This window comes from Odontesthes bonariensis, chromosome 4, assembly GCF_027942865.1.
Source record: "Odontesthes bonariensis isolate fOdoBon6 chromosome 4, fOdoBon6.hap1, whole genome shotgun sequence".
Taxonomy (NCBI): Eukaryota; Metazoa; Chordata; class Actinopteri; order Atheriniformes; family Atherinopsidae; genus Odontesthes; species Odontesthes bonariensis.
The window spans coordinates 17295895-17311278 of record NC_134509.1 but is presented as its reverse complement, the minus strand read 5'-3'; the positions used below and the strand labels follow the sequence as shown (position 1 = coordinate 17311278).

The 15384-nt window shown below is 41.2% G+C and overlaps 1 protein-coding gene across 3 annotated transcripts; it reads right to left on the bottom strand.

Moving 5' to 3' along the window:
- On the bottom strand, nucleotides 1-14897 carry arfip1 (ADP-ribosylation factor interacting protein 1 (arfaptin 1)). Of its 3 annotated transcripts, XM_075463256.1 has the most exons (10): nucleotides 14631-14897; nucleotides 13125-13474; nucleotides 8806-8907; nucleotides 7863-7971; nucleotides 7158-7259; nucleotides 5276-5367; nucleotides 4689-4910; nucleotides 3125-3282; nucleotides 2157-2331; nucleotides 1-2021 (listed from the first exon to the last, which is right to left on the bottom strand). In XM_075463256.1, the coding sequence occupies exons 2-10, from the start codon at nucleotides 13470-13472 to the stop codon at nucleotides 1866-1868; spliced, it is 1464 nt and encodes a 487-aa protein (XP_075319371.1). In that variant the 5' UTR covers nucleotides 13473-13474; nucleotides 14631-14897; the 3' UTR covers nucleotides 1-1865. The 3 variants fall into 3 exon arrangements, with proteins under 3 accessions (XP_075319371.1, XP_075319373.1, XP_075319374.1); XM_075463258.1 differs by lacking the exon at nucleotides 7158-7259; XM_075463259.1 differs by lacking the exon at nucleotides 13125-13474 and having other exon boundaries at nucleotides 14631-14896.
- Between the last annotated feature and the right edge of the window lie 487 nt (nucleotides 14898-15384).

Here is a 15384-nt window from a genome sequence, read left to right as displayed (position 1 = left end):
TACAGAAAGAGAAAGTTTTATTTCTCCAAATAGGTTACACAACATTCAGAATCCTTTTAACTCAACATTTGTTAATGTTTCATTCTTAGAAAAGGTAGAGATTCACTATTACATGGCAGTACTATGACATCAATCTGTATGTCTTCAGTAAAACACAGCACTGATCATTTATATATGTATATATGTATATATATATATATATATATATATATATATACATACACACACACACACACACACACACATATATACAGCCATCTTTTTCAAGGAAATAATCAAATGTTTTCCAAGTTTCACACTCTTAAACTTCTATAATAAGATATAAGCCATATGAAAATAACAAATCCACATATTGAAGAAATAACAGCTGGTTATTTATGCCAGCGTATAGAAATTCCTCTTTGAAAAAATACACTTTAATACAGCCAAATGGAGTAAACTGTTAGCAGCCGAAGAAAGGATGCTGATCTTCACAAAAAAAAACAAAAAACAAAAAAAAAAAAAACGGACTTTGTCAAGTTAAATGGAATTTGGTTCACACTGTACATATACAGGTCTTACAAAGTTTCTGTAGTCTCAAATGCATAAATGTGCATAAGTGCAATACAGATAAATATCTTTGAGAACAGCAAATGTTCAAATCCAATTTTTCTTTATGAAGTTAATGGAGTGGACTTTTTTTTCCCAACATTTTGTGGTGCATGTTAAGTTATACAGCCTCCTATTGTACTACTTTTGATTGGTTGTGTGTGTGTGTGTGGGTGATCGTTTGGTCCAGTCTCTTCCATCAGGAGTCGGCCCTGAAAAAAGGTAGTGGGAGTGTGCGGTGGGGATAAGAGGAGCAAATACAAGGCACATATCGTCACAAAAGGCTGGTCCTTCATTTTCTGTGCTATTGAAGAGCGAATCTACACCTTTACCCATTCAGTTGTTTGCCCTGAATGCATACAAGCTAAAAACAGAGTTTCAGACTTTTGGGAAACGCTTTGGTTTTGCAAACGTTAGGAGTGGATATACAACCCTTTTTTCGTATCCATCTGCTCAACATGAGGTTTGAGCCAGAAGCCGGTTTACAGCAGCTCAGCAGAAAGTCAGCAATCAGAGGGAAGAAGATGGCCCGACTCTGCCCAAAGCCACATTACCCTCGGTAAAACCACAACCTGATACAGTACGCTTTGGTTTTGAATTAGTGAGTTTAGTGCCCCCCCACCCAAAAAAAAAAAAAGTTTATCTCTTCACCACTGTTGTCCTAGTTGTTGCCTTATACTGAGCAATGCAAATAGTAAAGATCATCTCACTTAACAAAAGGGCATTCCCCAAACTATCAAACTTACCAATTAATTCTGAGTTTGATAGTAAAAGTGACCATTTGCATGATTCTGAAAGAGCACAAATTGTAAAAAGCTCCTGATTAGACTTTAGTAAAGCATTCATCCCAGTCTGAGTCAGCTGGTGGGAGTAATGTAAAGATTGTGAATAAAACGGCAGTCGTTTTGATCTCGTAGCTGCCCTTACAAAGCCAACATGTCTGCCGTGCTGGGATGCAACATTCATACGCTGGAGTACAAAAGGCCATTTAGAGTTTCAAGATGTTATTACTGCAGCACCTCCCATTCAAAAGATCTGTCAAACAGTAGAAAAGTGCATTTCTTATGATTTGTAAGGATTCAACAGGAAAGATCAAAAGGAATGTGGAAGTTCTGTTCTCTTTTTTTTTTCTGTGATTTTTGTTAGAAGATTTACAGTTTTGATAGTTTGAAAAGCAGTGACAGTACAATGAAAGAGGGGAAGGAAGCTTCCTGTAGTTTCTGTAGCATCTGACATTTCATGTCAAACTGAGCCGACAATGTCTCGAAAAGGAGTGTTTAGTGCTCTTCCAGCCAAGAGGGACTGTCCCCACCTGGCATTTTCAACTTGATGTGGAACTGCTTGAGCGTCTGTTCCAGCTGCTCCTGGTTTCCAGCATAGTACGCAGCGATGGCGTTGTGGAACAAGATGAGCTGGTTATGCAACACTTTCACCTGTGGGAGCCGAAAAAAAGAAGAAGGATAAAAAAAAAAAAAAAAAAAAAAAAAAAAAAAAAGATGAATAACACATTTAATTAAAAGCTGACACTTTATCAGTGATATGCAGAGCAGATCGAGCCGCTAGCCAACCTTGTTCTCCTCCAGGAACTTCAGCTTCACCGACAAGTCGTTTCGCATCCTCTCGTACTTCTCTCGGTAGATCTGAAACTGCTGCTGCGATTGCTCGATCCTTGGCATGGTGTTGCCATCACGTGGCCCCAGATTCAGCTCCTCCAAATCAGTACGGTATGCATCGTACTCGACCCTAGGAATGTTAAATCATATAAACCAAATCAGACATACAAAAAAATAGCTTACAACTAGGGCTGAGCAATTTCATCGATACTGCGATATATATCGATATTTCGTTTCCCGATAAAGTATCGATTTTTCAGCCTCGAGTATCGATTTTTATTTTATTTATTCATTTATTTTTTTAAAGCAAACTTTATTGAAAAGTCAGACGTTACAATTAGTGAAAACACAGAACATTAAGGTAATACAATACAATGCCAGGGGGTCACATTATACAAAACAGTGATAAATTAGTTCATAAAAATGTTATATAAAGTGCACAGCTCTCACGTTTGTGACATGTTTGTTTCTGTTTGTCTGGCTGTGTTGTCCTTCCGGTTCAAAGGTTGGACCACCAGTCCAATCAGCGATGATTCATGTCAAATCACACTGTCCCTTTTTTCCCCCCAGAACATTATGTAAGGGTATCGAATCGTATCGTTGGCCGAATATCGTGTATCGTATCGTGTATCGCTACAGCCCTACTTACAACTATATCATGTCCTAAAGGCTGGAGATAAAAGACGGGAAATATTGGACTTTGAGAACAGAGTCATGAACAGAAACAAAAATAAATAATAATAATGGTTGTAATAATAAATAAATAATGGTTAACTAAGTTGTTGCCACTATAAAAGACATTCTGACCTTCACTGCTTCACCTCTGACACAAAGGTGAAGAGTGTCTATGGAGCCTGACATTTTGTAGCCAAGTAAAGCTCGATGTGGGCCAAAAGTAATACAAAAATCCACAGACACGTTACCTGGCAATTTCGTACTGTTTGATGTTAATCATGGTATCTTCGATCGTTTTGTCCACAAGTGTGTTCACGCTTGAGATGAAGGAGTTGATGGCAGCAAGCAGCGTCTCTCCATTTTTGGACAAAAGCTTCTGTGTGTCCGCGTTGTATCCAAACTCCTCCTAAAGAAAATAATGAAGGACACGCTCATCACACCTAAAAGCTGTGAACTTTGCCAATATGCTCATATTGACAGAATACTAAAACAACCTATATGCTCTCTAGTTAAAATAATCAAAACAGGGGCCTACAAAAATTTTTTTATAAATAAATAATAAAAAAAAACTCTGAAGGCTGAAATTATTAAAAGACATTTGTATTTAACTGCATTACTCTTAACAAGGCACGCCCTTTGAACTGGCCACAATATATGAAAGATTACAATTCCTTTCTTTAATTAAGCAGTGTGGCGTATTTATTCACTCATTTGAGAAAAAAAATCAAATAGGCATTTTCGTATTAAAATCCTGTAACTCCCTGGTAAGGAGGTGGGGAATCTCAAACGCTTACTGAGAATCACCTTTTAAGTAATTCACTTCTGCGCACGGTGATCCGACGCTTCATTAAAGCTCTTTTCAGACATTAGACACAAAACATTAACGACTTCATCAATCTGATAAAGCGATGACATGAATTAATTCATTTGCCCCTCACGGCTCCACACGCTTCATAAACGCTGTGTGAAAAAAAGAGCTACAGTTGGCCTGCAGTTTTTTTTGGCAACACTGGATGGCGCATAAAAGTGAAATACAAAGTTTTTTACAGAGTAACAATTCAACATGTAATAACGAATCCATTCGTTGTGTAAAACATAGTAAGAGCGGATGAGAACAGCTGAAAATATCATTTCTGTTTAATGTTTAAGCTTATTGAAAAGTAAGCTTTTTTTTTTTGCTGGTGAGGATCTAAACCTCAAACAGTCCTGCTCCATTTCCTTAGATGCTGAGAGAAGACGACTCGGTGCTGCAGCTAATGATCATGAGAGAAACCACGGAGGAGAAATGTATGGACGGCGCTGTTGTTCATCAACTGTCGGATTCCTCTGAACAGCCGATCATATGGAAAATAACGCGTCTGTTAATGCGACTGCAGCCAGTCACACCTCATGTCGTGTTGAAAGTGATGCGCATGTGTTACTCTGTCCACCCCAGACGGAGCATTGCCTCAAAATGCTAGAAAAATGCAGAAGGGGTGTAATTCACACATGACTGATGCACTCTTCCACGAAGGACAATGTTGCATCTCACAAATTTGAACCCATAAAATTCACCAAAATTGAATCGCTTCTTTCTTCCCGTGAGCACCAACTCTCCAATAAGTTTCCTTAAATTTGGCTTGGTGGTTTATGCGTAATCTTACAATCAAAAGTGAACGCCAATGATCGCACACATCCACCGTGGCTCTTGCTTTGACGGGTGAAAAAAAAAAAAAAACACAATGAACAGGAATACACACTAAAGGGACTGTGTAGAGGACTCCTTGCACTACGTCCCCTCCAGCCTGTTTGATTTAAGCGGAGTCGACTCACATGGAGCTCTGGTGACTTGAGGCTGAGGTCGGCGAAGGCGTCGCCCAGCTGCCTCTGCGTCTGCATTATCTGGGACAGCTGATTGGCCAGCGTCTGAGCCAGCTTGATCACGTTCTGGTACTTCCTTTTGTTGTCGCGGAGCAACTCGATCTGCGCCTCCAGCTCCAGGTCCACGGTCTTCGAGCCCCGGCCCAGCTTCTCAGACAGGATCTGCCTGGTACACTGCAAAGGACAGCGTGCTCGTCAGCACATGCACAACACTGAAAAGAGTTTAAGTTGACTTGAAAATACTAACAGTGACTGCTGGGAGGTTTCTACTGTGGACAGTCAGGAAGAAAAAAAAAAAAAAAAGAAAAAAAACGAGAGTAAAGAGACTGTGAAAAGAGACAATCTGATGGGGGGGCAAAGTGGTGCCTGAACAAAAAGTTTATAGAAAGATGGAGCATACCAATCATTTGCAGCTGTCAGTTTCACTTCTGTGCCAACATCTTAATTAGCTGAGAGAAATTAAAGAGTGGGACACAAGCTGAGAGAGGGGGAGAGGTAGACGAGGGACACAAAAGCAAATCAAGGACAGTGAGGTTTACTTTATATGTGTTGATGCTCCACTTTCTCACTAGGTCCAGTTTTTCCATGGCTGGGTTCTTTAAGTCATCTGAGAGGACCACCGCTCCGCTGCCTGGACAATTAAACAGTCATTTACTCGCTGAGTGACTGAACTGGATCTAAAGGCTAGGAAAACGTGGTGAAAAGTTCTGACGGTGCAATTCTGCAGGAAAGATTTTAAAGCAGTTTTGAGAACATGAGATTGTCTCGTCAACACAACAGCGCAGAAGAAACACTGAACCTAAGACATTAGAGGAATTCACACCAAAAAGAACGTGAAACCTTTTAAAGGCCGACGGTGACGGCGCTTCAAAGCGTTCTTTGGATAATGGGGGAGGGAAATGCTGAGAGATGTGGAACTCAAAATGTAGAAAAGGTAAGCAGACAAGGTAAAAAATATAATGTTCGTAATCAGGCAGCAACAATTGATACTTTTTCCTTTTATGGCAAATAGCAATAAGCAGGAAAAGACAGCGAGTTGTCACCAGAAAATCTCACCCGAGTCTGAAACATTTATGGAGTACTTTGACAAATAGAAGCTCACCGTTTAGCCGACTTCACTCTCATGATTTACTCTCACTGCTCTATGAAGGTTGTTCATCTTTTTTTTTTTTTCTGTTTTTGTTGTCGAAGCAGCCAGCTGCCTACCGGCTCAGACCCAAACACATAGCGGTGAGACAGAGGGTATCGGGCGAACAAGCAAAGACGTAAAGAAAAAAAAAAAAAAATAATAAAAAAAAAAATCAACTAGGGCTAGAGGGTAAAGTTGACCTTATAAATATATATTGATATTTTTATCCCTCTTCCCCCTTACAATTTCCCCTCAATGTTGGCAACTTTATCCACATGCTACCATTAAATGTAGCAGCTGGTCCAACCTTTGATACTTTCCATAGAGGAGTGTTGGAGGGGAGGGAATTTCCCCCCTGTACGGTGCACGTGTAAACTAAGTTTTGGAGTTGGAAACATTTAGACTTATTTATCACAACTAGAATTACATTCTTGTTCCTAAATACACAGTAAAGCACTGAAAAAAAAAACAACAAATGTTTGGTTTGCAATTCTGACCAAAAATACAGGAAGAATATTCTTTAACTGAGTACTCAGCAGCGAGTCATTTCCCAAACAAAGATAGTTGAGACTACACACGCTCACTGGAACTGGTGAATAATTGACTTGCATTTAGCAAATGACCAAAAACACAACTCAAAATGATCAATAATGTCTCTCGGTAATGAGCAATTAATGAACTATTGTTGATTCCCATATCAGAAGTTAGTTACGTCATTTTCTATTATTGTTAGATGCACCACTTGGCAGTACTGCACAGTAGTTCGATCAATTCAGCTGAAACACTGAAATGAATAACTGGTGGTTGATTATAACATGATTTATTCACATATCGCTCTCTTGTCTGATCAGTTTTTCCTACATTATGACAGTTTCAAGGTTCTACTGAGAGTCTTCAGTTAACTTGATGGGATAAAAGGTTACAAGCAGGAAAAGAAACCACGTTAAAATCCCAAAAGTTTTTTAAAATTTAAAAAAAAATAAATAAATTCTTTTCAAGCCAAGCAAAGGTGTCAAGTGACCTTGTTATCTGCATCTCAGGACGACGACCATTAATGACAAGTAAATGATCAACAAGAGCCAGAACAAAGCACAAAAGTGCTCGAGTTAGCTCACATTTGACAGAAGGAAAGATCTGGAGAGCCCACGAACAAAAAGGGAGAAGTGAGGTTGGATTCTGAATGAGGCGCAGCCCGGGTGAGCAAGAGCAGGTCAGCAACACGTGCAAACCAAGAAAGGTACAATTTCCATTAATTGTGTGCCGTCTGATTGATACACCATTGCTCCGGGTACCTTTCTCAGCCTGACAATCGCTGAAGGAGCGCGCCAGGCGGCTAGCAACGGCTGAGCCGGGAGCTACAGGTGACACGGGAGACGCGGGCAGGCTTGCTGACCCTAAGGGATATTCACAGTTATGATTGATTAGAGCATGCTACCCTCCTGCCAAACAAGTATAAGGAGAAATTTCACATTTATGTTGATTTCAAGTGTCGTCCAGCCCCCTTATTACAGTAGCTCTTCTAATGTTGCAGGTCGAGTGTGCTAATGAACAAAGGCCTTCCTCAACCAGTGAGAATAACATGGAAAATAGCCATGGCAACACCGAGGTTAACATGATACAACAGCTCCCTGCTCTATAGGGAGATTTTTTTTTATTTGCATCTGTAACAAGAACACGATGATGAAAAGGAAAGGAGGGTTACGACCAAGAGATCAGAGCAAACTCATTAAATTCAATGGGATGGCCACCTTTACAAATTCAAATTTCTACCTTTTCATTTCTCACAGAGATTTACAACCAAAAGTGGAGCACTGGAAACGCATGCAGAGAGAAGCAGTCTTTTAACACGTAACGCTGGAGCAAAAATCACATCATGTAGAAAGCTGACAACGCCCGATAAGACTCTGGTGAGCTGTTGCCTCACGAAAGTCAATGGTGAGGAAACGGTGCACACACAAATAAAAGGGAACAGCAATAAGGGGAAGAGGATCGCCCACCTTTGTATGGTCCTGATTCGACGATGCCCTCTACTGTCGAAGCAGAGTTGCTGGAGTTGACACAAGACTCTGAAAGGTTCAGGGGACCAGGGGTACCGGGGTGGGAGTCCTATTGAAAATGATCAAAATCATAACAACAACAATATCAAAGCACAGTTGAATGAAGAAGCCGACAAACGGGAAACTGAGATGTTCACTTTCACCCCAACTTTCCCCGTGTCAATATAAGACGTTTGAATACACAAAAATAGTTTTAGACCAACTTTTAATTTTGTTGAAACTCAAAGATAAATTACTAGCCTATTACTCCGAGAACAACATCACAATTAAAGCCTGAATTAATTTTTTTTAACCCCCCCCACTAAAAAAAGCAGTGATGCCTAAAATTTGTTGGGCCTAACCTATCAAAAGTACAGAGTTCATGTTTTGATGTACCAAATATAATGACAGTTGTGTTCTGTTCAGAATAAAGGAAGTTGAAAATAAAGAGACAAAACTCCCTGTTTACATTCAGTAAACAGAAAAAAATAAATAAATGAGAATCACTGTCAGCTACAGCCGTGCGTTTCCCCATAATCAGAGCCAAAGATTAAATGCTGATTCACCTCAATAAAAGCTTTTTTACTTGATCGATGAAAGGCAAATGTATCATAAGAAATGCGTCATCCTACAACGAAAGGACTGGGGCAGCAGTGCAGAAAAGTAACTGATTCTAACTCTAGATAAGACACTTATAGGCCCAATCCCACTTCCTGTCCTTGTGCCTTTTGCAGAGGTAGGGTGTCCCTTTTCTTTTCTTTTGGGGCTAAATGACCACTACTCTTTGATCCCCGAAGGAAAAGGGATGTCTAACTTATGCAAATCAGAGAGGTTGGGCTGAACAGTAGGGCCAATGAAATGGGGCCAAAGAGCTGTTCTAAAAAGCCTCTGATGGAGCTCTTACCCTCTGGAAAACTGTCTCGGGGCTCTGTTCCAGGTCTCCATTGCTGGTCACCGGGATCTCCGCAGCTGAGCTTCTCTGGGACTCTTCAGCCATTGTGCTCTCCTGCAATGAGGAGCAGTGATATGAAGGAGTTATTGCTTAAGGACAAAGAAGTCAGGAAGATCTCTTGGGAGACGACAGGCGTGGGCCGCCATCTTGTGGACACTGGCAGAGAGAGAAATATGGGCCAAGGCCCTGAAAACTATGTTAACAACCTACATTTTCTATCTAAAATCAGGCACAAAAACACATACATAGTCTGAGGACAAGACATTTTTACTTCACTCAAAGCACTATAACATGCTATAACATCTAATATTTGATGCCTAAACCTTACAGTCATCACCGGGGGTCATCCAAAATGTTGAAGTAAATTACAGCAAACAGGTCAACTCATCCTCTCCTGCTCATGCTTCTTTAAATGACTTTGGAGACAGAAAGGAAAGCTACGAGAGAGTCATATTAAATGATTCAAATGTTAGCAATAATACGAATGTCTTGTGCAACAACAGCTCACATCAATTTTCAACACTTCCATATTTTACAATGGCTCACTGGCTCACTGGAGTTGTAGGAAGAAGATAGAGCTGGGTTAGGTCCTGTGCAGTTTTATGGCCTAATCACTGCGGACTTGGAAACTGGGACACTGACCTAATGAGCTCGACGCTCTGCGTGCTACTTCATGGGGCTTGTTTATGGGAAGCTTTAGCAAAAAAAACAAACAAAAAAAAAATTCAATATTATATACTATACAATCATGTTTAAAGAATCAGTCAATCTGAATGTGTATTTCTGAATAAGACGTGTCACCTAAGGACTCTGACCACCGTCTAAATAATGAAAATGGCAACCAGATCACCAGGTAACAGGATCCTGGTCTGTCCGAGTGGTTTCACTGCGAGTACACAATAGTCAGTTTCATTCGTACAATTAAATCATAAACATACATTAAACTAGGGTAAAAAGGAAGCAGGTTTAACGCTATCATTTAGTAATTACAACTTTACTGACCACCAGGGCGGTCCCTAAAAATGATGTCAAATTACCCACAAAAGTAAACATAAAACAGTCCCATTTACTGAAATGTTACATAGAGAAGACACCCTGTTAATTATCGCTTCAATGTTAAATGATTCTGAGCGGTTCGCCTCTCGGTAAAGCATTTCCTCTTATGCATAATCAAAGAAAGACTTTTACAACAAAAAAAAATCCAAAGTAGAAACGCGATCCCCGACACACAGATTAGAAAAGCTGTGATCACTCAAACAAAATTGGGTTCATCTGTTATTTTGCACGTGGCCATAAAATGACCTGTGAGCACCAGAACCGTCTCAATTTCTAAACTCTATGACAAAAAGCAAACAAAAAAACCTTCCATCCCTCATTTGAACGGGAGGGTCAGGGCTCCACGTGGACAAGAACTGCAGGAGAAACTTTAAAATCTGTTTCCAGTCTTACTGAATAAAGAGGATACAGGACATCAGCTTTCTGTGGCACAGACAGCTTGAAAGGCAGTGCACAAAACTAACATGCATGGACAGTGTCCAGCTTCCTCTTTAGCATAAACGCGCTTTACATTTTTGCAGATCATACAGGAAAAAAACCCAGTGGATGCTGGATGGCGCGTTCTTTAGTCACATGGGGTCCAGCATTTTGGAGTGAAGCACAAAGCGCGACATTAGAGGGGACGAGTGCATAAAGTGAAAATATTAGGGGACATACTGAAATACTCCTAAGCTAAGAGGGGGAGAAATGTTTCAGCATGACTATCCAACGAACAATTCCTGTTTCTGAAGCAGAAAGAATGTGATCAAGAGGATCTGTCCGGGTATGTCATATGTAAATGAGAGGAAAAACCAAACCAACAACCCCCCCCCCCCTCCAAGAATGAGCAGTTAAAAAAAAAAAAAAAAAAGGCCTCCAAAGAACGGCAAAAAATATCTCCAAAAACCTATGGAAACACCAAGTTTTGACAAAAAGAAAGAAAAAATAATAATAAGAAGGGTTTTGACTTTTGCATTGAATTCATGCGTTGGGTCCGCTTTTTCAACATGGTGAAAATAGTGTTTTAGCTTTTAATTTTACACGAGTGCGACGAACAGCAAAGCAAGTTCAGCTACAGTTTTGGTCAACATCTTTTGCATTTTGTGCCGTGGTGCTTAAAGCTGCCGTCGGCAACTTTTTTTTAGTCATTTTAGCTTGAACTGTCATGGGATTCTGAAAGGAGAATATTAAATAGGCTGTTTAGGAAAAATCCCGAATTCTGTAGCTCCCTCTGAAGCCTGAAATCGTGCTTGCAAAAATCGTGCTTGCAAAAATCGTGCTTGCAAAAATCGAGCGCTCCCGGCTGTTTTTAACCAATCACGTTAGGTTTATTATTGATCTATTATCTGAGCAGAACAGTCACCAACCACGTCTTCCATGCTGAGCGTGAGTCTGCCCCCAGCTTGTGTGCGCGCACACTGGTGTGAACTCACGTGCACAACCTCGTCCACAGAGGGGGAGGGACCTGAAAGTTGTATCAGTTCGAATTTTCCGAATTTAGACTCGGAATTTTGAAAACCTGCCGACGGCAGCTTTAAAGAGAATTCATTTCTGTGTCTTAAAGGAGTGCTTGATGTAAACAAGTTCGTCTGCGAGGCTGTGCAGACTTTCAGGGTTCAAGATCAGAAGATTTCTCCTTATGGCTAAAAACTCGTCATCAACCATACGAATATGAGCCAGATTGGGACATATTCAGAGCACCAAAGGCAAAATGATTTCAAGTCGGCACCTGCAACAAAGACTTTCTTTAGACTGTTGAGTCATGTGACAGATACATGAATACTTAAAGGCCACAGGACACCCGCACGCAGGCATCACAGATATGTATGGCTCCGCCTGTCTAAGGACCTACTGCAGATAAGACTGGCTGACACCTGACTGATGGTTAACTGAGACATCAGGTTTAAACAGGGGGGGGGAAACCGCACATATCCGAGTAGAACTTAAAAAAACCCCCAAAAAAACATCTGTGTGCTCTTTAACTGAATTGACTCCATAACTATACGATGCAAGAGTCCTTTCACTTTGCAGGACGTTATGGGGATGGAACTATTTAAACCGGGGATTTACGGACAATAATGGGGTCTCGGAGCCCAATCGATCCTACCAACTATCTGCAGGACAGCTTCTTATATTCAGTGTAAAAGCACAGGAGCACTCACAATAGTTCACTGGCTGGGAATTAATCAGACACAGTAAGGAACATGTTATACCTTCCCTACAGTTGAGAAGGGAGGAAAGGAAAACAACAATAAGCTCACTGTTCAGCTTGCTGCGTCAGCAATAAGGAAGCATTTAAGTGTTGCTTCTCAAGCTGATAAAAAAAAAAAAAAAAACAGGTAAAAAGTTGGGCGTGAAGAAGAAGAAAAAAAGTAAATTCCCTGCGGCAACTTTGCAGCATTTACATTTCCAAATGAAAAAAGTGAATGACGATGAATGCAACGTGAAAGTCTTGGGATGTAGGGCTCAATGCTGGCAGTGTGCCTGAAACAGAGTGCAAGTCAGGAGTCACACGTTCCAGAAACACGTAGTCCTGCATAGAAATGTGGGACTGCCTGACAATGTGCAGTCAGGAGGCCAAAGCTGCCACTTACCCGACCATGTGACTGACACGTGTAGAATTCAAGAGCTGTATGCCCACTCCACTTACAAACAGGACAAAACTGTATCATTTTCATATCATCCACACATGTAGAGGACTGAATACTTACTGACAGCAGAGATGACAACTGAAAAGCAACCGAATGCATTCATGTCACATGGTAATAAACAACACACATACATGTTTGACAGCAATCATTCTGCAAAAAAAAAAAAAAAAAATGTAATAAAATATGCCAGAAAAGCCAGGAAATGCATGGAGCCTTGATCATCGCTGTGGAAATGCTTCAGGTATGTCAGGGAGAAACAAATGACCAATTAGTGAGAACACCACCCAGCGCACCATAAGCATCAGCTAGTTTTCTGTAAGCTTCAGCAAAGCATATAGAATCAGAAGCCCGACAACAGACTGCGAGAGAAAAAGTCACATTACTCTACGACTCAGGCTTATGTGGTGGATCGTTTCTGATATATATATATAAAAAAAAACATGATGAAATTTTTACCGATTCAATAGGAAAGAGAACGCCGCCACCACAGAAAAAAAAAAAAAAATTTAGAAAAGCAAAACAAGCGAGAGCGCAGCGAGGAAGTGCCAGAGCAGGTGGATTGTTCGAAGTGAAGATAAATATCACCTTTGCGTCAGAGTGAGAATCTCCGCTTTCCTCTGGCGTTACGGTCGTCTCAGGGTGGCGTTTCGCCTCACGTCCTCCACTGTCTACACTTCTAGGCAACGCGCCCTTAGTGCCCCCATCCTCCTCCCGAACGTCCTTACCACCGGATTCAGCGTTTTCTCCATCACTGTTAATATCAATATCGTACAGCACATCGGCTCTGTCCTCTCCTCCATCGCTACCGTCTACGCTCGCCTGTCTCTGATCCTCACTCAAACTGCCCCCAGCTTCGTGAGCCTCCTCACAATCCATCTGAGGGTCCTCGGCTGAGGCCTTCTCCGACTCAACCTCAAGACTAACTTCAGACATACCTGAAAGCAGACAGACAGGCGGGTGTGAAAAGGTCCGACTGAGCTGGCTGGCGGCTTACCTTCACGAGGCGAGGTCATAGAATGAAGCACAGGGTTTTTCTCAAAGATAAACTCAGTTGGCTGCCGTTTATGAGCCATTTAAAAAATCCAGGCACATTTTTTTAAGCACTTTGATGGAAAAAAAAAAAAAAGAGAGATCGAATTCTACTTCTTGTGATTTATTTCAAGATACACGTAAAAACAATAAGATGTGAATCACCTGCTGTTGCCTTCACAGTAACCACACCTCAATCAAAGTTCAAGGGAGCTGTAGTATCTCTTTTTGCAACGAATTGTCCATCTATACATACACCCCAACACAGCTCTTTATCGCTGTGTAAAGCACTCCAAATGCTTCTGAATGTGTTGCCTTTAAACACTTTGCTCCAATTTGAGTCATTCATTCACTTTCTTTATAGCCGCTTCATCCTGTTCAGGGTCGGGGGCGGGGGGCATGGGGATATCCCAGCTGCCACCGGGCCGCAAGACCCCTCAAATGAACTCCTAATACTTTTTACTCATGCAATAGATAGTTTAATTAGAGCAATGTCTCGTTTGCTCTCATAATTAAATGGCAAAAACCGCTTATCGACGTGGGCCATTTATCTCACGGTTCGAGTCTAAGGTGTGGTGTTTTTTTTTTTTTTTTTATTGCATTACACAGACATTTACCCGGTTGGCAGTGCTTGTCGGAGCGGCTGCTCTTTTTCCTGTATGATGCAGCCTCACACCCCGGAACACACTCTTGACGTTTGGCAATGCTGGGTGTATTACCTGTTGCAGCACATGACTCACGACGGCTCCCAAAAACCAAATATTAAACAATATTCTTTAAAACTACACACGTTGTCACGTGGCGTTGACGTTGTATGGACATTAACGCAGACACAGATCAATCCTTTTTGGGGTTAGTCAGCAAGCAGCTGCCCGCTAGTTTGAATTAACGCCTCCAGAGCCTTTGACGTAAACTGCAACATCTGACAACGCCGATAACGAAGTTCGACAAAAAGCACTTCAACTAGTAAAAAAAAAAATAAAAAAATCGCGAGGCAATTTCGCTGGACTGGCGATCCAGCGCCGCAAAGGAATGACGACAGTCAAAAGTTGGGAAGATTACCTGCCTGCGGATGCGGCTAACTACTTAGCTGTGACGTTAGCCGTTGCAGTAGTTCACTGAAATCCTCGGCGTTGGGAGACACTGCACGTTATCTGAAGGGGTGCTGCTGCTGCTGTTAGGACAAACGCTGCATAGATTTACTTCCAATCAGTCGCCAGATGCCCGTAACGCTCCACCAGCACGCCAGACAGGATGTTTGGACCCCGGAAAGACTGGTCCGGTGTCTATAATGGCCCACGACTCACTATTTGAGGCAGACTACATTGTTTGCTGTGAGCGAGCTCCCCCTGCTGTTAAGCAGTACTCATTGCAGTTTGTCTTATTTTTTTTCCCAGTATGTATTTGCAGTTAGCAAACAGCTTTTAGATACATTACCGCCACCTGCTGATCTGGAGTATTGCTTAAAGAAATTGAATGTTTTTTTTGTTGTTTTTTTACCCTAAAGTAGCCCCGTTTATTTGAAATCCTCAAAAAGGTAAGAAAAGTATGGCAAGACAAGACAAAAGTCTAACTTAGTTTTTCAAACTAAATTAATCAATTAAGAACTACCTGCAACATCACAAATGCACAAGGGTGGAACCAAAGGGTGGTTGGGGTGGCCATCCCACACAGCCAATCATTGAAGTCCTTCAGACAAGTAGTTTGCTTTAGTGTTGCTCACTAAAATCTAATTAAAAGGGTACGTTTTAAGCCTTATTGTAAAAGTAGAAAGGGTGGCACTTGTCATCTGACATTTTCATAAGAACATCAGTGA

Bases quoted from the DNA above. Each gene is read 5' to 3' on its own strand.
- arfip1 (XM_075463256.1), bottom strand. From the start codon at position 13,472: ATGTCTGAAGTTAGTCTTGAGGTTGAGTCGGAGAAGGCCTCAGCCGAG. The intron at 5,368-7,157 runs GTACCCGGAGCA...TTAATTGTCCAG, and splicing joins CGATTGTCAGGCTGAGAAAG to GCAGCGGAGCGGTGGTCCTC. The intron at 2,332-3,124 runs GTAACGTGTCTG...TAACATTCCTAG, and splicing joins AAACAGTACGAAATTGCCAG to GGTCGAGTACGATGCATACC.